This window comes from Doryrhamphus excisus, linkage group LG16 (genome assembly GCF_037039965.1).
Source record: "Doryrhamphus excisus strain RoL-2023G ecotype Guam linkage group LG16, RoL_Dexc_Guam_v1.1, whole genome shotgun sequence".
Lineage (NCBI taxonomy): Eukaryota > Metazoa > Chordata > Actinopteri > Syngnathiformes > Syngnathidae > Doryrhamphus > Doryrhamphus excisus.
In genome coordinates, this window is record NC_136372.1 from 17,371,996 (window position 1) to 17,396,994 (window position 24,999).

The 24,999-nt window shown below is 41.0% G+C and overlaps 2 protein-coding genes across 6 annotated transcripts; one reads left to right on the forward strand and one right to left on the reverse strand.

Moving 5' to 3' along the window:
- Positions 1–253: 253 nt before the first annotated feature.
- mgp (matrix Gla protein) lies at positions 254–21,059 on the reverse strand. Of its 5 annotated transcripts, none has more exons than XM_078797115.1 (8): positions 20,582–21,059; positions 18,933–18,969; positions 18,585–18,693; positions 5,518–5,636; positions 3,143–3,237; positions 3,042–3,071; positions 1,505–1,604; positions 254–1,417 (listed from the first exon to the last, which is right to left on the reverse strand). In XM_078797115.1, exons 4-8 carry the CDS (start codon positions 5,529–5,531, stop codon positions 1,258–1,260), a joined length of 399 nt encoding a protein of 132 aa, XP_078653241.1. In that variant the 5' UTR covers positions 5,532–5,636; positions 18,585–18,693; positions 18,933–18,969; positions 20,582–21,059; the 3' UTR covers positions 254–1,257. The 5 variants fall into 5 exon arrangements, with proteins under 5 accessions (XP_078653241.1, XP_078653239.1, XP_078653240.1 ...); XM_078797113.1 differs by having other exon boundaries at positions 254–1,420; positions 20,582–21,041; XM_078797114.1 differs by having other exon boundaries at positions 254–1,420; positions 20,552–21,041.
- Positions 20,781–23,178, forward strand: pde6hb (phosphodiesterase 6H, cGMP-specific, cone, gamma, paralog b). Its single transcript, XM_058048252.2, has 3 exons — positions 20,781–20,931; positions 22,142–22,290; positions 22,374–23,178. The coding sequence occupies exons 2-3, from the start codon at positions 22,148–22,150 to the stop codon at positions 22,489–22,491; spliced, it is 261 nt and encodes an 86-aa protein (XP_057904235.1). The 5' UTR covers positions 20,781–20,931; positions 22,142–22,147; the 3' UTR covers positions 22,492–23,178.
- Positions 23,179–24,999: the final 1,821 nt, after the last annotated feature.

The following is a 24,999-nucleotide window of genomic DNA, read 5'->3' on the forward strand; positions in this document are numbered from 1 at the left end:
CCAGATGCTGAAATTCCCACCTCCAAATGCATCATCTTGTTGAAAAAAAAAAAAAACACACACACACACAATTTGTTTACTCTTAAACTCTTTCAGAAAATTGGGATTTGGTTTGAATTAAAGCAAATGTTATTTAAATATACAAGCCACATTGGTTTGGTTATTACAATAATACTGAGAAAAAAAATTGTTGGTTCGCTCCTCTATGCTCAATTAAGGTTTTTTAATATTTTTTTTATTTATTGCATAAAATGCATAAACACCAAATGTGATTTTTTTCAATGGAAAAACAACCTTGATCTTAATTTCAATGTCAACTTTGATGATGTGTTCAAGTTGCAGTTTCATAGACCAGCCTGGAGAGGTCGGATGCTCACGGACTAGATTATAGACTAGATTATAGTCCACACACCGAGGTCACAAGGGGCACATGCATTTTTAGTTTTGATGCACTGAAAGCACATCAATGTGATTTTACGTAAAGTAAACAAGTGTATGATTTAATATCAAGTGTTGCATCAACATTCACCAAAGTCAAATTGTTCAGTTTTGATATTAATACAACACTCAAATGTTTTTTTTTTTTTTAATGCTCGACTTGTTGCTTTTTTTAGTCCGGATAAGATTCCGTACCAGTGGAATTATACAGGATGTAATTTCACAGTCTGGGTGGAAGTTGGCTGCATTTTGGGTGACAGACTTTGAGTTCAATTCCAGGACACGTTGATTGGCTCATTTGTGGTTTTTGTGGAAGTACAGAAAAAGAAAATGATTAAAAAGTCTTATGTGGAAATAACCGGCTCTATTATTTCTTTAACTTGCAGCTTTTTGGGGCCTTGCCCTACTTGACTTGAGACTGGTCTCGCCGGCCAATTACACTCCCATTCACACCTGTGGACTATCTCGGCTTCTGAATGAGTGGGAAACACAAACCACCATGCAAAAAAAGTCTCAATGAAGAGGCAAAGCAGGATAAAGACAAACAGAACAGTTGGGCTTTTATTTTGTAAACGGATGCTAAAAGTGTAGCAAAAGGTGAATACATAGGGAGCCAAGGCACAATTACACACAGCTCATAAATGCTAGGAAGGTGCCATCATTATTAAATATAGCAGTTATCCCGTCTTTATCCAAATGAAGCACCCCCGGATTCAAACATGATCGCATCCATGATAGATGAAAGTCCCTACAAGTGGAATGTCGATGTGGCGAACTCATATCTGAATGTAAAAGACATTTTTGGGTTTGACGTAGACGTTAGTATCGACGAGAGGAGGCCTGTCTTGGTCGCTGTGGAGCTCGGTTCCCGAAGTATCTCTGGTAGGCCCTCTGGTAGCCATTGTGGTAGGCAAAAAAGCGGCAGGGGGAGTAGTCCTCGCAGGTCTCTGCACGCCTCTCTGCTGGCGTCTTCACCCTCCTGCTGTGTTTAGACAACGGCGAGGAAGGATTAGGGCTTTTGTTTGAATTTCTGACTTAAGCAGGCGTGCCTGTGGGGGCATTTTACCTGACAAAGTAATTGCTGAAGCCGTTTCCTCTGGGTAGGTTGTAGATGTTCCTCTGTGGGGCGATGAAGGAATGGGCTCGGCGTGGGGCCACGAATATATCTGAAACCACAACAGGTTTGTAACAAAAACACTCATTGCACATTCTAGGGCATTCAATCGAGCGGGCATCATCAGTTCATGCTCAAAGACTAGGTAGGACACACCAGTCAGACCAGATAGGACAGCTGTAGCCTATAATTCATGCTCAAAGACTAGGTAGGACACACCGGTCAGACCAGATAGGACAGCTCTAGTCTAATTCATGCTCAAAGACTAGGTAGGACACTCGGTCAAACCAGATAAGACGGCTCTAGTCTCGTTCATGCTCAAAGACTAGGTAGGAGAAACACTAGTCAGACCAGATAGGACAGCTCTAGTCTAGTTCATGCTCAAAGACTAGGTAAGACACACCAGTGAGACCAGATAGGACAGCTCTAGTCTAGTTCATGCTTAAAGACTAGGTAGGACAAACACCAGTCAGACCAGATAGTGCAGCTCTAGTCTAGTTCATGCTCAAAGACTAGGTAGGACAAACACCAGTCAGACCAGATAGGACAGCTCTAGTCTAGTTCATGCTTAAAGACTAGGTAGGAGAAACACCTGTCAGACCAGATAGTGCAGCTCTAGTCTAGTTCATGCTCAAAGACTAGGTAGGAGAAACACCTGTCAGACCAGATAGGACAGCTTTAGTCTAGTTCATGCTCAAAGACTAGGTAGGACAAACACCAGTCAGACCAGATAGGACAGCTCTAGTCTAGTTCATGCTTAAAGACTAGGTAGAACAAACACCAGTCAGACCAGATAGGGCAGCTCTAGTCTAGTTCATGCTTAAAGACTAGGTAGGACAAACACCAGTCAGACCAGATAGGACAGCTCAAGTCTAGTTCATGCTCACAGACTCGGTAGGACAAACACCAGTTAGGCGAGATAGGACAGCTCTCGTCTAGTTCATGCTCAAAGACTGGATAGGACAAACACCAGTTAGATTAGATAAGAAAGCTTTGGTCTAGTTCATGCAGACTAGATAGGACAGCTCTAGTCTAGTTCATGCTCAAAGACGATAGAAACACCAGCCAGACCAGATAGGACAGCTCTAGTCTAGTTCATGCTCAAAGACTAGAAAGGACAAACACCAGTCAGACCAGATAGGACAGCTCTAGTCTAGTTCATGCTCAAAGACTAGAAAGGACAAATACCAGTTTGACAAGATAGGAAAGCTTTAGTCTACTTCATGCTCAAAGACTAGGTAGGGCACTCGGTCAGACCATATAGGACAGCTCTCGTCTAGTTCATGCTTAACGACTAGATAGGACAAACACCCGTCAGCGAAGGTCGTTTGAGTGGGTCCGTTAGCATACGATTCCGATATGTGAAACCAAGGTAGCCATGCATTGTTTATTTGTTAGAGACTAAATGACTGGAGCTGTCCTACCTAGTCTGATTGGTGTGTTCCCCGCCTGATCTTGGTGAATATTGACAGGAAACGGATCAACTCACCTTCTCTGGATTCGGTGCTTTCGTTGGAGTCTACACAAATATGGAATAAGGTTAAATACCGCTGACGTTACCAGGTAGGGCGTCAATGTTGGAGCGAGTACCTGAACTTGAACGGGTAGCTCGACCGTTGGCGAGGCAGAGCACGGCACACAGCGCCAGACACTGAAGAAAGCTCCTCATCTTTGGGTTTGATTCCCTTGGAAAATGGGACAATGATATTTTTATATGCGGAACAATCTGGAATAGGGATTATGTATTCTTTTGTTTCTCATGCGGTATAAAATGCAGATTTTCAATTCTAATTTTAGTTTTATTTAGTTTTATTTAGTTTTATTTAGTTTTATTTAGTTTTATTTAGTTTTATTTAGTTTTATTTAGTTTTATTTAGTTTTATTTAGTTTTATTTAGTTTTATTTAGTTTTATTTAGGTTTATTTAGTTTTATTTAGTTTTATTTAGTTTTATTTAGGTTTATTTAGGTTTATTTAGTTTTATTTAGTTTTATTTAGTTTTATTTAGTTTTATTTATAAAACCGAACGGAAAACCCTCAAAGTCGGAGCCAATCCACAAGGATTCCGCATGCAGTAAGAGCCTATACTTTTGATGAAGAACCACGGGTGTTAAAGGGACTAAAAAAAGACGGAGTATACTTCAAGGTTCAAGGCAAGAAGTACATTCTAAGTACAAATAAGCAGTACTACACCAGTAGTAGTGACTGGTCCACTGTAAGGTGTGGCGCACCTGAGCAAACAGAATCCAAGATGTTTTTAACACGTTCTAAACAGCACGCCCATGCACACACACATTCGCATTTGAGCTTTCATCCCTGACTTCTGTTTGTGGGATTTGGACAAGATTCAGTTCCAGCGCCTCCCCCTTTTTTTTCACTGTCAATAGGCGCTTTCATAATACAGTACACCCACGGGAGACTCGAGTCACATGCTTCCACTCTCGCAGCGTTTATAGCACCAACCCCTCAATATATCTTGGCTACGGTTAAAAACCAAGAGCAGCGGCTGCAGGCCAGAGTTCAGAAAGGAGCTGCATGGGTGCGTTTGAATCGCTGACAAGAGCGTCTGACGACTTTAATAGTCATAAAATTCTTAGTCGGGGGTTCTTTATGGCCTAGCAGCTCGCCCGCGGTGAGAATATGTCCACGTCGGAGGAAAAAGATTTGATCTGGCATCTTAAGGTTATTTACAAGAAAATGCAATATTTAAAATATCATTTAAATTGCATAGTCAATAAAAAAACAGTCAATAATTTTTTAAATAAAATATTTATAAAATATTATAAATATATAATGAGTAAATAAATATTTATAAAATATTTATTTAAAATATTTTTTTGTGATTCTTCATGAAAAAATTATAAAATTATAAAAAATATATAAATTTATATGTATATACATTTGTATATGTATGTATAAAATGTATATATGTATATAAAAATGTATATGTATATAAATGTATTTGAAAAGTGTATATAAATTTATAAAAATATCTAAAATTATAAAAATTATATATAAATATTTGTATATATTTATATATTATAAATACAAATAAATAATATTTATAAAATATTTATTTAAAATATTTTTTGCGATATTTATATATATTTATATGTATTTATATATTATAAATACAAAATAAATAAATATTTATAAATATATGAAAAATGTATATACATTTATAAAAATATATAAAATTATAAACATTATATATAAATATTTATATATATTTATATATTATAAATACAAATAAATAATATTTATAAAATATTTATTTAAAATATTTTTTGCGATTCTTCATAAAAAAAATTATAAACTACAAATACTTTTCAGAAATGATTTTCCCAATATGTGCTCACCGTTTATGATATTTAAATTACCATTTAAATTGCATAGTCAATAAAAGCAGTCAATACAATTTTTTAATAAAATATTTATAAAATATTATAAATATATAATAAATAAATAAATATTTATTTAAAATATTTTTTTTAGTGATTCTTCATGAAAAAATTGCAAACTACAAATACTTTTCAGAAATGATTTTCCCAATATGTACTCACCGTTTATGATAAGTATGGAATGAGAACTCTTGGCGATATCAGTCGGTCTATTTGTCCTGACGAATATTTCCTAATTCTTCAGTGCAAGTCTTTTATACTTACCTCTCCTCCCTCCATCCTTTCATTTCACCCACCGACCCCCACCCCCGGTAGCCCTCTCTCTCTCTCTCTTTCTCTCTCTCCACCCTTCTCATATGTATCAGCCCTCCTTTCCGCCATTTATTCAAACCAGAGTATTAGCTCACTCTCTCCCCTGCTCCCATGATTCACCACTACAGTTGGGAAGGCAAGAAAAACACATACAAGCTGGGGTAAACAGAATCAGGCCAAAGGGAGACTGGCCCATGGCAGGTACATGATAATATTCACTGAAATTTGACAGCAAATTATATGAAACACTCACCAGCATCCCTGCATGGAGGCCACTTTAAGGCCTCCGTAATTCTCATGTGGGAAACATGTGGGATTGACAGAGCAAACCACCAAAGATTATCATGGAGGGGGATTTTTGATGAAAGGAAGCTGTATGAACAGAGAAAAAAAAACCATTCAGGTGCCGCTTAAATTTATGGCTGGTATTTGTGAGCATGTCTGAGATGTAAAAAAAAAAAAAAAAATGCTTATGCGGTAGCTTCACGGCCAACCGACGTCTCGCCGCTCCAACTACGCTGAGGTCGACGCCGCGGAGAGATTATGGTGTGTATCTGAGAGTTATGTAACATTTGGCACAAGCGGAGTACTTGAGCTAAAAGCTGACTTTTAAAAACCAACCGTAAACAAAGAAGAATACGAACGTTTGATGCCAAAACGCAAACACACACACACATATATAAACATCAAGATGGCGACACGGCCCGCACACGCTCACGAGTCGGAGATGAAGTATGACAGCATATGACTTTGTGAGATGCTAGGGTGTGGGGTTACACACACACACATACACACATTCGGCCATGTTGTCATATTTTGCTGTTGACTTTGACACGTGCGTATGCATATTTAAGCATATTTTTACAAATTAAGACAGGCAAAAGGGCAAATAATCCCTACTACAAGCTACTATTCCAGCGGTAATCCATACCGAACCCCCGCGTCACAGCCCCCCCCATAGCATAGACTCTTATTTCCTGTTATGTCCTGTTAAATTGACTATAGGGGTGTTATTCCCTGTCTAGAGGGCTCTAATAACGATCCATCCATTCATTTTCTATATATTTCATCCTCACTAGGATGGGGATCACAGGCCACATATATAGACAAACAACCATTCACACTCACATTCATACCTATGGACAATAAACAGGAAACCGGAATACTTATTTAAGCATATTTTTACAAATTAAGACAGGCAAAAGGGCAAATAATCCCTAATAGAAGCTACTATTCCAGCTGTAATCCATACCGAACCCCCGCGCCACAGCCCCCCATAACATAGAGTCATATTTCCTGTTATGTCATCTACCATATTGGGTAATAGTAATGGAAAGTTGACTATAGGGGTGTTATATTCTGTCTAGAGGGCTCTAATAACAATCCATCCATTTTCTATATATTTTATCCTCATTAGGGTGGCGGCTGTATGCTGGAGCTTATATCAGCTGACTTCGGGCAAGAGACGGAGTTTACCCTGGACTGGTGGCCAGCCAATCACAGGCCCCATATAGACAAACAACCATTCACACTCACATTCATACCTATGGACAATTTGGAGTCGCCAATTACATATTTAAGCATATTTTTACAAATTAAGACAGGCAAAAGGGCAAATAATCCCTAATACAAGATACTATTCCAGCTGTAATCCATACCGAACCCCCGCGTCACAGCCCCCCATAACATAGAGTCATATTTCCTGTTATGTCATCTACCATATTGGGTAATAGTAATGGAAAGTTGACTATAGGGGTGTTATTTTCTGTCTAGAGGGCTCTAATAACAATCCATCCATTTTCTATATATTTTATCCTCATTAGGGTGGCGGCTGTATGCTGGAGCTTATATCAGCTGACTTCGGCAAGAGGCGGAGTTTACCCTGGACTGGTGGCCAGCCAATCACAGGCCACATATAGACAAACAACCATTCACACTCACAATGGACAATAAACAGGAAACCGGAGTACCCGGAGAAAGTCCATAAAGAGGTGTTTGTTTGTGTTGAGATACTTGAGACGTAAAAAAAAAAACAAAACAGGAAGTGATGGGAGGCGGCCAACCCGCCCACGTATGACTAACCGTAGACAATTGTAAATAATAATAAATAACGTCTTTATTTTGACATTTATGGACCTTGTTTTCATTATTTTTTTTTGTTATGTGTCCTACAAAAAAAGTGTTGCCTCGGTATGTAAGCTAAGCGCTAATCTAATTCCGAAGCCATACTCCTCGTCATGTAGGATCAATGCCGCCGCATTCATAACCAGGCGGTGATTGACCGAGTTTACTGCCGTGACCCCCCCCCCCCAACAGGATAAGCCGCATAGAAATAGGATGGATGAATACAAGCCCACTAAGTCCCAGTCAGGTCAAAAAGCCTGCAGACAACCCCCCACCCCCTGAATGCCCCACACCTGGCCTCCAGCGACAAGCCACAGCCTACCCCCCCACCCCACGCAGCCGGTCTGCCAGATTCAGAGCAGAGCAGTCGGCACTTCATAAGGTTTTCAAGAGTGCTCCTCAGACGTTTCAGGTCCTGCACTTTCCCCGCAAACAGTCTGGTCGTCCCCCCTTCGCCCACTGACTAGTCTAGCCTTCAAAGACCCCTTCAGTCTTCCAGGGTTTTACGGCCCCATTAGCACCTCACCGCCATCCTACAGTCGTGTTGTTGTCGGATCCGAGACTACACTCCAGACTGGTATCACCGGTGTCACCTGCCGCCCCCTTTCCAAAGACTCTTATCTGCTCTGTTCATCGGCCGGTCACCTTTACAGTACGTTTATCTAATCTCCTACCCGACACTCCTGTCTAGTCCTTGGTTGGCCTTCCGAACTGGTCTGTCTGCCCCGGTTTCAGACAGTTCTACTGTATTTTATTGCATCACCAGTGGAAAAGGTCAAGTATTTATACTTAGAGCTAATTTTGAGTCGGTTCTCTGATCTATGTATGTGAACTGATTTCTGAACTGTTTTCCGGGTAGTCTGGACTTCACCACGACTCGGAGAAGTGGAAGAAAATGGAATGGAAACCAGGTTGTTGTATTCTTGATTGCAACAGAACTGTTCAGGTTGTCTTAGAAGACATTTGGCCTTCATCAGAGACTTGAACTGTCTTATCTTGTCTTTCAGCACAAACTGAAGAGACCTGATCAGAAATGTCTTCTAAGACCAGTTGGGATCGATCCAAAGAGAAGGAGTTCTGGGGAATGATTGCGCAACTGAAGCATTCGATCGTGGGTTTTCTAAAGAGGGTCTGACCACCAACGAGCAAATTATTTAACTAATGTCTGCACCTCACGGCCATCCTACAGTCGTGTTGTTGTCGGATCCGAGACTACAGTCCAGACTGGTATCACTGGTAGTTTTCCGGGTAGTCTGGACTTCACCACGACTCGGATAAGTAGAAGAAAATGGAATGGAAACCAGGTCGTTGTATTCTTGATTGCAACAGGACCGTTCAGGTCGTCTTAGAAGACATTTGGCCTTCATCAGAGACTTGAGTTGTCTTATCTTGAGACCTGATCAGAAATGTCTTCTAAGACCAGTTGGGATCGATCCGAAGAGAAGGAATTCTGGGGAATGATTGCACAACTGAAGCATTCGATCGTGGGTTTTCTAAAGAGGGTCTGACCGCCAATGAGCAAATTATTTAACTAATGTCTGCAAAAACAAATACGCCAACCTGTTTGGGTTTGCTTGTTTCTCCAGGTGGTCAAGCAAGGTGTACCTCATAGCGTTCCGTAACTCGGGGCAGACAAACACAAAGTCAACAACAGTTGCCGTATTTTTGGACCTGGACGGCGGGCAGCAAGACATTCTACCTGCTATTTTTATTGCTTATTTTCTTCAACGGTTTTAAAAAAAAATGCATTAGAAAAGAGCGAAAGGGAAATGAGTGAGTCAGATAGTCTGTGAAAACAGCTGGTGATGTAAGCGGGGAACTTCATGGAACGATGGAAGATCCGGGTCAGACGTTACGCACAACTGTTGTGTTGTCTCACGGCCGTAAATATGGCCGTGTCGATGTCAACGTCGGCATGTATGGGCGGTGGACAGCGTTTGTTTCGGTCAGGCCAATGAATGTCATTCAGGGTATTTTATTTGAGAGCACATAGTTAAAGGCTTGTTTTCTTTTTGGAAAATAATATATTTATTACCAGCTGGACACGTGGGCGAGTTATGTATATAAATGCTGTAAATCAAGCATTCAATGGTTGATTTTTTTTTTAACCCGTGCAGTCATGCAATATGACTGATTTGTACGATGTATTGCATCAGAACTGATTTACTGTGCAGCAATCTGGAATACAGTACTCCTCCTGTCGTGATTATGTTAGAATTTATTAGCATTGCCACCGGACAGTGGACGGTTTGAAAGAGGACAAACAGACGGAGGAGGGAGAAAGGAAAAAAAATACAAAAAGAGAATCCAAAGTGAATATAACAATAATAAAAGTGACTAATAAGAGACAACGACATCAACAACATGGCATGCTAGTGATTGGTTTAGCTTCGTTTAAGAGGCCCGGGTCCGCCGATTCAAACAGCGCAACTGTTCAAGGCGTCCATGTACAACTATCCACTGGGATGGCGCCAGTTGGAGCCAGTTTGCGCCAATGCAATTTGTTGTGGCACCTAGTGGCGTACAGTGGCTCAAACATCCTCCCAACTGGCACATAGTGGCCCGCCGATTGGAATCCACTGGAATGTAATGGCGCGAGCCAAGTTGCGAGCCAAGTTGCGCCTGGGCCGGTGCCAGTTGGTGCCAGTTTGCGCCAGTAAAATTTGTTGTGGCGCCAATAAGGTGCCTAGTGGCTCAAACTGCCTCCCAACTGGCTCGTAGTGGCTCATAGTGGCTCGTAACGGCGATAAAAATTGAGTTTTGTCAGCAAGAAAATTTCTAAATATTTAAAATTTTCGTCCTGGCACTTGCAGCAAGCAATCACAGCACATAGTGTCCACTAAGTGGAACCAAATGTCGCAAACTATCCGCCTATTGGAATCCACTGGAATGTAATGGCGCGAGCCAAGTTGCGGCAATGATGCTCGGAGTTCCTGGGCCAGTGCCAGTTGGTGCCAGTTGGTGCCAGTTTGCGCCAATGCAATTTGTTGTGGCACCTAATGGCATGCAGTGGCTCAAACTGCCTCCCAACTGGCTCGTAGTGGCCCGTAACAGCGATAAAAATTGAGTTTTGTCAGCAAGAACATTTCAAAATATTTAAAATTTTCGTCCCGGCACTTGCAGCAAGCAATCACCGCACTTAGTGTCCACTAAGTGGAACCAAATGTCACAAACTATCCGCCTATTGGAATCCACTGGAATGTAATGGCGCGAGCCAAGTTGCGCCAATGATGCTCGGAGTCCACTGGGCCGGTGCCAGTTGGTGCCAGTTAGCGCCAATGCAATTTGCTGTGGCCCCTAGTGGCATGCAGTGGCTCAAACTGCCTCCCAACTGGCTCATAGTGGCTCGTAAAGGTGATAAAAATTGAGTTTTGTCGGCAAGAAAATTTCAAAAATATTTAAAATTTTCATCCTGGCCACTTGCAGCAAGAAATCACAACACTAAGTGGGACCGAATGTCGCAAACTATCCGCCTATTGGAATCCACTGGAATGTAATGGCACGAGCCAAGTTGCGCCAATGATGCTGGGAGTCCACTGGGTAGCTGCCATTTGGTGCCAGTTCGCGGCAAAGGTTATTTGATTGGCGTGTAGTGGCTCGCTGTGGCAACATGCCGAGCGAACATTAATTCGGCGCCACTATGCGCCAATCACATAATCTTTGGAGCAAACTGGCACCAACTGGCGCCGACCCAGTGGACTCCTAGCATTAGATAAAAGTGAAGTGAAGAACTATGGGAAACTATACAGTTCCCCGAGGAAAAAATGTTTTTTTTTTTTTAAATGGTATGGTTTACTAACTTTACTGTGAAGTCACCCTAATACTTCATTTTTTAAAGGGAATTAATCTTGTTGCCAAGCTTTTGCTCATGGGGTAATTTATGTTCTTCTAAAATGGGGCGTAGTTGTCTCCTGCATGAAAAGTACCCCGAGATAAATCTTCCCAAATGACCGAACTGTGATAATCTTATGAACAGTACTCACAAGGGAGTATTTTGGATTGAAATATTAGTACACATCGCTATCAAACTTACTCAAAGATACTGCGGTCACCTCACACCTCGTAGTCGCAAATCATCTCAATCGTTAAGTGTTGAGTGTTGGTGGCGAAAGAAGAGCAGCAGCTTGGATGCTTTTCCTGTCACTCTCCGCCCAGTAAACAAACTCCGGAAATATGACATAAAAACATATAATCCCAGTTAGGAAATAGATCACATGGATACCAAAGAATAGCAACAGGATCAATCTGGGCTTATTCTTCTGTGAGGTTTCACAAGATTGAAGGTGTGGGATCCAGATGGATGTACAACAGATAACCGCAAAGCCAATCTCATTGTTTGTCTTGGGAGTGTAAGTTGCTTTTTAATTCATTTCGGTCACCAATGCACAATGCCGCAGTCACCAGATTGTTGTTTTGACGCTTTTCCTTGACGCAAACTCAGACTAAACCATTTAAAACAGGGGTCTCAAACCCAGTTTGGAGCTAAGGTGTCCATGCACAACTATCCATTAGGTATTGCTAGGAGTCCACTGGGACAGCGCCAGTTGGTGCCAGTTTGCGCCAATGCAATTTGTTGTAGCGCCAATAAGGTGCCTAGTGGCTCAAACTGCCTCCCAACTGGCTCGTAGTGGCCCGTAACGGCGGCAAAAATTTAGTTCTGTCGGCAAAAAAATTTTCAAATGTTTTCGTCCTGCCACTTGCAGTAAGCAATCACAGCGCGTAATGTCCACTAAGTGGGACCGAATGTCACAAACTATCCGCCTATTGGAATCCACTGGAATGTAATGGCACGAGCCAAGTTGTGCCAATGATGCTCGGAGTTCCTGGGCCGGTGCCGGACCGCTTCAGGTCCACTGGGACGGCGCCAGTTGGTGCCAGTTTGCGCTAATGCAATTTGTTGTGGCGCCAATAAGGTGCCTAGTGGCTCAAACTGCCTCCCAACTGGCTCGTAGTGGCCCGTAACAGCGGCAAAAATTGAGTTTTGTCGGCAAAAAAAAATTCAAAACGTTTTCGTCCCGCCACTTGCAGCAAAGCAATCACAGCGCGTAATGTCCACTAAGTGGGACCGAATGTCACAAACTATTCGCCTATTGGAATCCACTGGAATATAAAGGCACGAGCCAAGTTGTGCCAATGATGCTCGGAGTTCCTGGGCCGGTGCCGGACCGCTTCAGGTCCACTGGGACGGCGCCAGTTGGTGCCAGTTTGCGCTAATGCAATTTGTTGTGGCGCCAATAAGGTGCCTAGTGGCTCAAACTGCCTCCCAACTGGCTCGTAGTGGCCCGTAACGGTGGCAAAAATTGAGTTTTACAGTATAGGCCTACATGTGTGTGTCTGTGTGTGTGTCTGTGTGTGTGTCTGTGTGTGTGTCTGTGTGTGTGTGTGAATGTTTGCCATGTTGCTACACAGCCCGGTTTCTATTTCTCACAACAGCACCATCCGAGTATGCATTTTTTATTTCCATTTTTTATTGCGGTACGGCGCGTTTATCTCGGTGCCTCGCTTCTCTTCTGTGCTGCCAACTCCAACAAAGTCATCTGCAGAATACGCAAACTTCGCCCGCCAACCAACCGCTTCAGGAATTTAACACGCACACATTCACAAGGCATTCAGACATCAGATAGCATTCGCCAGCAAACCGCTACAGACTACTGCCGAGGTGCCATTGACGGAAGGTGCAACATGCGACAGGTACGCCGAGAGGAGCTGCCAACCTTGAAAGGAAAATTGAGCTTTGACTGTGCTGTCAGTGCGGGACGGGAACACAGAATTCCGAACATGTGTGGGCAAGAAGGTAATTAAAATGAAGGATTTTAGTGGTGAGCATTTGTGAGGTCATTTGTCACTGATGTTGGACCAAAGAGAAGACTAGTTATCCTCCCTATCCGTGTGGAAGTGGTAAGTTTTTAAGCGATAGGTAAGCAAGTTCACCAAGCTCTCGATCTCCTTGGCCTATGCACACGCTGCATTAAAAACACTTAAAACATGTTTATTTACAGCAGGGGTCTCAAAGACGCGGCCCGTGGGCCAAATGTGGCCCGCAGCACACTAGTTTGAGGCCCCCGCCTTGATATGAAAGTTTAATGTTAGTGCGGCCCCGCGCAAGTTCGATATGGATGCTGTATGGTATCATGTACCCAGAAAAAATGATTGTTTGATTAATGTCAATCAATCGGTAATAAATAAATAAATATAATAATAACAATAAAACGGCAAATAATAAAAACTTAAGAAACCACATATAGTTGGTGGGTAGACTAATTATTTGTTTTCAGATTAAAATGAACAAAGCATTATTAGAGCCCTGTAGACATGACAAAACACGACTATAGTCACATTTATACTTTTTTTAATTTACAACATATTGCGCAACTGCAGGGTCTTGAGACACATGCTAACTCGCAAACTAGAGTTGCTAGCGACCTAAACGGTAGCCTCCAAGTTATTTCCTTTCAACTTAAATAGCCAAAAACTTACCACTTCCACATGGATAGGGAGGATAACTATTAACAGTTATTTAACCTTTAACATGAACATTAATCAAACGTAATAATTTTTTTTCTGGGTACATGATACCATACAGCATCCATATCAAACCCAAAAACTTACCACTTCCACACGGATAGGGAGGATAACTATTAACAGTTATTTAACCTTTAACATGAACATTAATCAAACGTAATAATTTTTTCCGGGTACATGATACCATACAGCATCCATATCAAACCCAAAAACTTACCACTTCCACACGGATAGGGAGGATAACTATTAACAGTTATTTAACCTTTAACATGAACATTAATCAAACGTAATAATTTTTTTCCGGGTACATGATACCATACAGCATCCATATCAAACCCAAAAACTTACCACTTCCACACGGATAGGGAGGATAACTATTAACAGTTATTTAACCTTTAACATGAACATTAATCAAACGTAATAATTTTTTTTCTGGGTACATGATACCATACAGCATCCATATCAAACCCAAAAACTTACCACTTCCACACGGATAGGGAGGATAACTATTAACAGTTATTTAACCTTTAACATGAACATGAATCAAACGTAATAATTTTTTTCCGGGTACATGATACCATACAGCATCCATATTCAAACTTGCGCGGGGAACGCACTAACATGAAACTTTCATATCAAAGCGGGGGGCCTCAAACTAGTGTCCTGCGGGCCACATTTGGCCCGCGGGCCGCGTGTTTGAGACCACTGCTTTAAAAGAACCATATATTGACGTCCCATTCATCTCCTGAAGGCTCAACCCAAACCGCTGCTTGCAAAAACCCTAGCGAAAGCCGGCACCCATGCATACCACGGACAGCTAGGAATAAAATAAGCGGTTTGGTGGCTTTTTTTTTTTTTTTGTCCAAACCCAAAACTAAAGTGAGGCTTCTAACTAAAATAAAATGATTTACGTATATTACAGGGGCCTTTTATTGTGTCCCGATGTCCGATGGATATTTTCAGATAGATTTAGCCACCAATAAATATTTGAATGACTTATTTTCAGACATCGCTTGATGCTAGGTTTAGGTTTAGGTTGTGTTTTTGCTGTCCTTCATTCTTATTTGATGCTTTTCAAAAGTCTTACTCTTGCAGTTCTAGTAATATTAATAAAATACTACCTTTCCACACACATGAGGAATATTACATTTCTTAATCATTCAAAGGTTTGCACAGTGGGATTCAACCCAAGATGTATAATTAGAGTATTACGCTAAAACAAGCTCATCCAAGGGAATTTAACGCTGGTATAAAATCATGCAAGTCCACAAAAGCAGCCCCAAACCGCATATTGTATTCATAGCTGCCACTGGAATGCCCACAGTGTTGCACGGTGGTCAAGTGTCATCAAGTGTACGGCAGCGAGGAAGTCGGGTCATTTGTCCTCGTTCGCCCCATCCGCCACAGGCTGTCTGGAGGCCCCAGCGGCCCCACAGTGTGGCCCTCATCTGCCCCCTGCTGGTGACAAAGGTGAGTTACTGTTTATATTTCAGGATTTTTGATGTAGTTTTTAAGTTTTATATATATATATATATATACTGTTCAGGGTCACCAGGAGCTGGAGCCTATCCCAGCTGAAAAGGGTCAAAAGGCAGACTACACCCGAGACCAGGGGTGGGAAAAGTATGGCCCGGGGGCCACATGCGGCCCACCAAGCGTTTGAATCCGGCCCGCCAGTTACTTTCGGAGTATTTGAACTTTTAACATGATGTCTTATTCAGTAAAAAAAACAAAAACTATTAGCCTAAAAAGTGTTAGCCTGCTTATTAGCCTGTTTTTGCTCTACTATATGAAATTTGTCAGATATTTTTTTTGTAAAAAAATAATAATAAAATAAAGGTTTTTTAAAACCTTTAATTTAAATTAAAGTTTTTTTTTAGTTGAATGAATAAATGACTTATTACTATCATCATTATTCTTCTTCTGATTATTACTACTACTACTACAACTAGTAGTAGGCTAGTATTAGCCTGCTTATTAGCCTGCTTTTGCCCTATTAGAAATACAATAGAAATTTCTCAGATAATTTTTTTGTAAAAAAAAATAAATAAATAAATAAATTATTTAGGGGACTTAAGAACATTTAAAAAATAAAATAAAAATAAAAATAATTAAAATAATTAAAATCTACTCCAAACAGTAGATGCTTATTAACACACCTCATGAGTGCCACACATAAACAAATTCACCGTCTGTCATCAACATTTTGGCCAATCAGAAGCCCGGAAACTTGATCACACAATATAACACATCTGATCATCAATATAGTGACATATTATTACCTGCAGATGCCCAACATAGCACCACAGATACGTTGCAGTCCTGTGGGGAACCCTGCATGCACTTTATACAGTAAGTGCATTTGGGAGCATACAGTTCTACGTGGGTGGGATTTCGTCAGCAGCTCCACTAATAACTCTGACCATTGCTTCGTGTCCGTTTAGCACCTCTCTACGCCGTGATAATGTCACGCTCCCTGATTTAGGAACCAATATCCAATTAGTCTCGTCCTCTGAGAAGAGAAGACTCACCTCTCCGAACTAGTAAGTGTCCTTCCTTAGCACCAATGGGAGCCAAAACCCGGATTACAGGTCCCTCACACTCTCTGCTCAATTTTCCCTTTTTAACAACCGGTGTTTGCTCCCTGTGCCTCCTATTTTGTGTGGAAGTGGTAACTTTTTGGCTTCGTATTTTGTCTTTCTCCACCCTGGATCATCTCTGTGTGGAGTTTGCATGTTCTCCCCGTGCATGCGTGGGTTTTCTCCGGGTACTCCGGTTTCCTCCCACATTCCAAAAAACATGCTAGGTTAATTAGCGACTCCAAATTGTCCATAGGTATGAATGTGAGTGTGAATGGTTGTTTGTCTATATGTGCCCTGTGATTGGCTGGCCACCAGTCCAGGGTGTACCCCGCCTCTCGCCTGAAGAAGACAGCCCCGCAACCCTCGTTGAATGAATGAATGAGTTCTCCTATTTTGTGTGGAAGTGGTAACTTTTTGGCTTCTTATTTTGTCTTTCTCCACCCTGGATCATCTCTGTGTGGAGTTTGCATGTTCTCCCCGTGCATGCGTGGGTTTTCTCCGGGTACTCCGGTTTCCTCCCACATTCCAAAAAACATGCTAGGTTAATTAGCGACTCCAAATTGTCCATAGGTATGAATGTGAGTGTGAATGGTTGTTTGTCTATATGTGCCCTGTGATTGGCTCAGCCACGAGTCCAGGGTATACCCGCCTCTCGCCTGAAGAAGACAGCTGGGATAGGCTCCAGCACCCCCACCCCGCAACTCTTGTGAGGATAAGCGGTAGAAAATGAATGAATGAATGAGTTCTCCTCCTATTTTGTGTGGAAGTGGTAACTTTTTGGCTTCGTATTTTGTCTTTCTCCACCCTGGATCATCTCTGTGTGGAGTTTGCATGTTCTCCCCGTGCATGCGTGGGTTTTCTCCGGGTACTCCGGTTTCCTCCCACATTCCAAACCCGCCCCCCCGCGACCCTTGTGAGGAAAAGCGGTAGAAAATGAATGAATGAAAATAAAATGTAAACTTTCGACCAGGGTTGCATCAGGGAGGGCATCCGGCGTAAAAAAAAACCCTGACAGGGAAAAGCCAAAAGTGTAAAAATAAAAGATAATTTTTCCATTATTATAATGCTAATTCAGCGAGGCATTAAAAGAGAATTAAACTGAGGTCAACAGAGGTTGAAACACAAAAGCTTAAGAGTTGCGGAAAATGTTTGTAGAATGACGCATGATGAAAACACGTCTAATCCTCGGCAAGGAGATTCAGGGCAATCCCAGAATTCAATTAGTTTATCAGTCACAGGCTTCTTAATCTCTTACATAACACTGACACACAAAACAAAGATGGCAACATCCCGGGAAGTCCATAAACATGTCGGAGCAGCAACAACGCGGCCGTTTGTGCCACTGCAGCACACACCCGTCACAAAACATTTCATATCACGTCTTTTTTTTTTTCCTGCAACTTAACTTCAAATATGGCCGCCGCAAACAGAAAAGGCATCCAAAGGTGACGCCGGGATGAAAAGTTCAAGCTTGCAGGGATTGTGAACTTCCGAGCATTAAAAGAGCGCGTCAGATAGCAAAGGCTGCAAGAAAAGTCATTAGTTAGCGTTTAAATAATTGAACGTGATTGGATTTAAAGGCGTAAAAAAGGAGATGAACGTGTGTTAAAAGTGGTTTATGTAAAATCCCGAAGGTGGTGACGGGGTGACTTTTAATATGTGTTTTATATGCAAAAGCACGTCTCTTTATGAATAATTGATGACATTTGGGAAGAAGGCAGGACACTGCGGAACAGAACAAACACTCCATCATGAAAGGTTGATGTGAAAGTGAAAAATGATTGGTTGGAAATGGTTCTACAATCTGCTCCATGTGTAAAGTACCTTGAGATAACTTAAGAATTGAGGCCACATAATTAAAATTCTCTAAGAATTAATGTCCTGTTTTTTTACACAAACATTGTTTAGTGTCATACTCCACTTCAGATGATTCATATTAGCTAAAGGACTACCATTAGAAAGCCAAAGGTGGCCTCCACCAGGGTTGAAATGAGATCAGGAAGTGAATAGAGGAGGGTGTAAAAGTGTCGGCTGCAAAGCTGCTCCACTGTGAGCGAGTGGAGCGACGGTTGCCAGATGATCAAACTCTTACCTCATCCATGTTGATTGAACGCGTGGATGGAAAGGCTTTTTTTTTTTTTTTTTTGGACGGTTTGTGCTCTGATGTTGTTGCTCCACATCCTGGAATCAATTCTCCGTAGCTGGGAAGTAGAAAAAAAAAACATAGTGTGTCAATGCCGAGAAGCAATAATACATGAAATATGACATCATTTTCATCGATTTAAGGCTGTATTTGCACCCAACAAATTAACACTCAAAGATATCAATATCAGCATTTTTTTGAGCCCTTATAAACCACTGTTATGGTAATATATTGTAGAATAAGAGTAAATAATAATAATAATAATAATAATAATATAGCTCACTGTTATTCTCTTACCTGCTTGTCTTTGTCTGTTCACGTCAGGGTACGATACCTATAATAAAATAAAATTATAATAATTAAACATAAATAAATAATAAATAAATAAATAAAAATAATAAATAAACATTATTATATAAAAATTATTATATATAATAATGTTTTATAATTTTTATATATAATTTATATATATATTTATATTTTTTATATTATAATATGATATTATATATATATAATATATTATAAAAATTATAATATATATAAATTATATATAAAAGCAACATTTTATATATAATTTATATATATATATTTTATAATTTTTATATTATAATATATATATATAATATTATATTATAATATAAAAATTATAATATATAAATTAATATATAAATAATATATAAAAAATAATATATAAATTATATATAAAAGCAACATTATATATAAATATATAAATAAATAAATAAATAAAATATATATATATACTATATATATAACATAAACATTGTGCAGCGTTTTTTTGTCCTTGTTAGACCCAGTTTGTGCTGCTCTCTGAAGGCAGTAGTTAACAGCATGGTAAGAGATTTTAGTTTTAGATTTTTAGATGGGTTTTTTAATAATCTATTAGCTTTATAAAATGATGAACTTGGATTAGCAGCCATACTAGGAGATTGATGCAAATGACTGACAGTTTATGATAGTAGGCCTCTATGCAAAAATGTACTTCCTTCTTTGAAAATTATCTGATTCATTTTTCTTGTTTCTGAAATGGAAAAAAATTGGTTGTGAAATGCATGAAATTTTGTTTTTTTTGGGGGATAAAAACACTCTGAGATATGTCTTCTTGCACAGGTGCGCATCGTTTTTCTGTCCTTGTTAGACTTGGACCTTTGCAGAAAAGCAAAAATAGACCCACAAATACGCCACTCTTCACGTCACAGAGCTGTTTCCTGTTCCCAGGCCATGCGCTAATCTCGTTAAATGTCTGAGTATTAGCATGTTTATGCCGCTGCGCTTGAAGATTGACACATTGACCTACAATAAGGGCGTCAACACTATGCCGGGCAGATCACCCAGTGATGATCTCCGGGTACTCCGGTTTCTTCCCACATTCCAAAAACATGCTAGGTTAATTAGCGACTCCAAATTGTCCATAGATATGAATGTGAGTGTGAATGGTTGTTTGTCTATATGTGCCCTGTGATTGGCTGGCCACCAGTCCGGGGTGTACCCCGCCTCTCGCCCTGAGAAGACAGCTGGGATAGGCTCCAGCACCCCCCGCGCAACCCTTGTGAGGATAAGCGGTAGAAAATGAATGAATGAATGAGTTCTCCTCCTATTTTGTGTGGAAGTGGTAATTTTTTGGCTTCTTATTTTGTCTTTCCCCACCCTCGATCATTTCTGTGTGGAGTTTGCATGTTCTCCCCGTGCATGCGTAGGTTTTTTTCCGGGTACTCCGGTTTCTTTTACGTCTTTTATGTTGCTTTTACCTCTAAATCAATTTGGAACTGCATGTAGATGTTCAAACAAAAGCATCAAATCTAGATGTATCCTAGTCTACAGCTCCAATACTTTTGAGGGGCGTTTGTTAGTTTATGCAGATGTAGGTGATGTCGTACAAAAAAAATGTACGCGCTCACATGTGTGCACACGGGGGCCCGGCGACTCACATGTTCCCGAAACACGAGCAGAAGGTTGCGCTCCTCGTTGCAAATCTCCTGGTAAGGCGTGCCGAGGTTTTAGAGAGCTAAACCTGGTGAAATCCTTCCAGATTGATCTCTGACTTGGTCTCCTCGACAGCAGGTCACACGAGGAAGGGAGAGTCGGCCGGGTGGAGGCGGAGGGTTGGGGATTTTAGATTGACCTTTTCCCGGGACCACGTGACTGGAAAGAAAAGTCGCGGTGGGGGGGGGGATTAGAGATGGGGATATAAAGGCTGAAGACACAAACCAAACACCACAGTGGGAAGAAGAAGACGTAGGAGGAGATCAGTGGTGGCCTCTTGGGATACCTCTGACAGGTGAGAACTTCTACTATATTCTACTTGTGCTTCTTGTCGATCAAGAGTGATGTTGAGAATGCGGAATTTTGAATCAAGCTATGGAAAACCGGAATGGGACAGGATATCGATGGTCTTCTGATGCTTCCTGTAAAGAGGATTGACCGGAGCGTGAGCAATGGCGGCAACAGATGGCTTAGAAATCATTTAATCTCCAAACATCTTATCTAGACAGCATTCGCATCTGATTCAGGTGGTCTCAGCAGGGTCTCATTGCTCCGAACTTTTTCCCGTGAGGACCGAGGACCGACAAAGGAAAGGAAGCAGGAGACAGTATAAATGTTTTTTTATATTTAAAGGGAAAAAACAGCCTGCAGCTTAGCTTTATTGTCTGAATATTTTGACTTTATTATCATAATATTGCAACTTTTTTCCAAAATTTTGTAAATTTGACTCATTAATTTTTCCACTTTATGCAATTTTTTTCTCTTGCAAAGACTTTACTGTCTATATTCTGATTTTTGCACGTTTTTCAATTTTTGCTGTTTTTTGACCCCCCAAATTTAATTTAATTTAATTTAATTTAATTTAATTTAATTTAATTTAATTTAATTTAATTTAATTTAATTTAATTTAATTTAATTTAATTTAATTTAATTTAATTTAATTTAATTTAATTTAATTTAATTTAATTTAATTTAATACACGTTTATATTCTGGTTGTAGTTTGCAAGTAGTGATTATCAGTGCAGCTTTAAATTTTGACCCCCCAAATTTAATTTAATTTAATTTAATTTAATTTAATTTAATTTAATTTAATTTAATTTAATTTAATTTAATTTAATTTAATTTAATTTAATTTAATTTAATTTAATTTAATTTAATTTAATTTAATTTAATTTAATTTAATTTAATACACGTTTATATTCTGGTTGTAGCTTGCAAGTAGCGATTATCAGTGCAGCTCTACACCGCAATAACAAACAGTACGGGTTTAATCCCATCGGTTTATACAGGAAGGTGTACCTAATCTTGTGGCCGACGGGCACCCTTGTTTCTGAGCAAGGACAATTAGTCCACAGTGGATCAAGAAGGGATTACTGCTAATCTTGCTCTTTAACCTTATCGGCATAATCTGTGCGGATTAGTGCAGAGAGACAGTGATGCTAACAGGATTAAAAGAGAGAGAGAGAGGTTGTCATGATCTTTTTTTTTTTTTTTTTTTTTTTAGAGAAAAATGAACGCCGGCCCCCCTGCAGCAAGCGCCCTGACCCCTGGTGGAGTCACCGGCCCCACCACACCCAAGAAAGGCCCACCTAAATTCAAGCAGAGGCAGACCCGCACATTCAAGAGCAAGGCCCCTAAACCAGGCCAGAAGGGGTAAAAAAAAAAAAAAAAAAAAAAAGGAATAATCCCGAAATGGAAGCATCCCATCTAACATGACTGGCTCCTTTTTTTCCCAGCTTTGGTGACGACATTCCCGGCATGGAGGGTCTCGGCACAGACATCACGGTGGTGTGCCCATGGGAAGCCTTCGGCGACATGGAGCTCAGCGACTTGGCCAAATACGGCATCATTTAAAGCCGCTGCTGCCGCCTGCGCCTCGTCTCCTCGCTCCTTCCCCCGGTCCGGCTGGTCAGGATAAGGCCGCCGACACCCCCACTAATGCCCCTCTCGTCATCTACCTCCCGCCTCGCTCCACTAAGTGGAGCCACGGCATAACCATTCTTATGTTTTCATATTATTATTCATATCATACTGTTTACAGTATATATTATACTTGAAATAATGACGAGAAAACATCACCCAACTTCCTTTTCCCGAAATCATTCATCTATTATAGACGGCTCTCCATCCCCAACCCCACCCAAGGCAACGGACGCGAGCAGAACTGGTCAAAACTAGTTTGATTTGCTTCTAGCTGTCTATTTAAATGTAAATACTTTGTACCTCGTATATCCTCTTTTATCCTTTTTTACTTCCCTTCTTTTTATTCTGCGTTGTACAAGGTTGCTGTAAACATCACGGAGAGTACGCGGGAAGTTGTACCGGCGAATATATATATATATACGACAATGCACTTTGACTCCGCGATACAGTGGAGGAACCACGCCCCCTATGTAAAGCTCTCCACCCGCCCTGCACCCTCCTCCCTCGTTAGAGACGACCAATCCTGCACGTGTGCGAGCTGCAAGCACAAACCAAAGACAATGTGACTGTGATCTGTCTGCGATAGCTGCAATAAAAGGGTTTATTTTTAGAATTTAACTTGTGCATTTCTTGTTGGAAACCATCTCAAGTATTCACGTGAATCCTTGTCGTTATTTTACGGTCATGGCTGAGATGTAGCCGGTCCAAGTGGGAGGCCGCATAATCCCGTGTGAGGCTTTCACAGCATGCATTGACCGTCTCTGTGTGATTAGCATACAGAGACGACATTGATTAGTTACACGGCACCATGCAAAATGCATAAACGGACAACAATATTAGTATTAATTAACAATAATAAATGGCCGCCACAGCAAAGTCGGCATCATTACTTCCTGATTTGCATGAAACGTCTTTGCTTCTCCTCATCTATCATATCATCACTTTTATATAGCGATGCTTACAATATTAAATAAACTCAATCAATTATCCATGCACCCATTTTCTATGCCGCTTATCCTCGCTGGGCACATATAGATTAACCAATCAACCTAGCATGTTTTAGGAATGTTGGAGAAACCGGACTACCCGAAGATGATTTTAAACATTCATTCATTTTCTACCGATTTTTCCTCACAAGGGTCAAGGGGGTTGCTGGAGCCTATCCCAGCTGTCTTCTTAGGGCGAGAGGCCCGGGTACACCCTGGACTGGTGGCCATACCTATGGACAATTTGGAGTCGCTAATTAACCTAGCATGTTTTTTGGAATGTGGGAGGAAACCGGAGTACCCGGAGAAAACCCACGCATGCACGGGGAGAACATGCAAACTCCGCACAGAAATGATCGAGGGTGGGGAAAGACCAAATAAGAAGCCAAAAAGTTACCACTTCCACACAAAATAGGAGGAGAACTCATTCATTCATTCATTTTCTACCGCTTATCCTCACGAGGGTTGCGGTGGGGGGTGGTGCTGGAGCCTATCCCAGCTGTCTTCTTAGGGCGAGAGGCCCGGGTACACCCTGGACTGGTGGCCATACCTATGGACAATTTGGAGTCGCTAATTAACCTAGCATGTTTTTGGAATGTGGGAGGAAACCGGAGTACCCGGAGAAAACCCACGCATGCACGGGGAGAACATGCAAACTCCGCACAGAAATGATCGAGGGTGTGGAAAGACAAAATAAGAAGCCCAAAAAATTACCACTTCCACACAAAATGAGAGGAGAACTCATTCATTCATTCATTTTCTACCGCTTATCCTCACGAGGGTTGCAGTGGGGGGGTGCTGGAGCCTATCCCAGCTGTCTTCGGGCGTGAGACGTGTTGCCAGCCAATCACAGGGCACATATAGACAAACAACCATTCACACTCACATTCATACCTATGGACAATTTGGAGTCGCCAATTAACCTAGCATGTTTTTTGGAATGTGGGAGGAAACCGGAGTACCCGGAAAAAAACCCACGCATGCACGGGGAGAACATGCAAACTCCACACAGAGATGGCCGAGGGTGGAATTGAACCCTGGTCTCCTAGTTGTGAGGTCTGCGCGCTAACCACTCGTCCACCGTGCAGCCCACCTTTTAAACAGAGCCTTTACATTCCTATTGCGCAATCTCATCAATGTAATTACTGACACCTAGTGACCAATGTAGAATACTACATACCATCACAACATGTTTTTCAATGCCTCTTCCAAACAACTTATATTAGTTAATTTAGTCATTTTTATGCTTGAAAATCCTTAATTTAGGTCAGATACTAATTATAGGCAACCACAAAACAGAGATGGTATATTAATTTATGTATTTTTGACAAACCGCCAGAGAGCGAATCGTGATTTTATTACTTGGAATGTCTTCTTCAGCTCAATAAATCCCATTGGATTATTTTCCTTTTGTTGCTAGGCAGACTTCCTGGAGCACAAGGGTCTTTGCCCC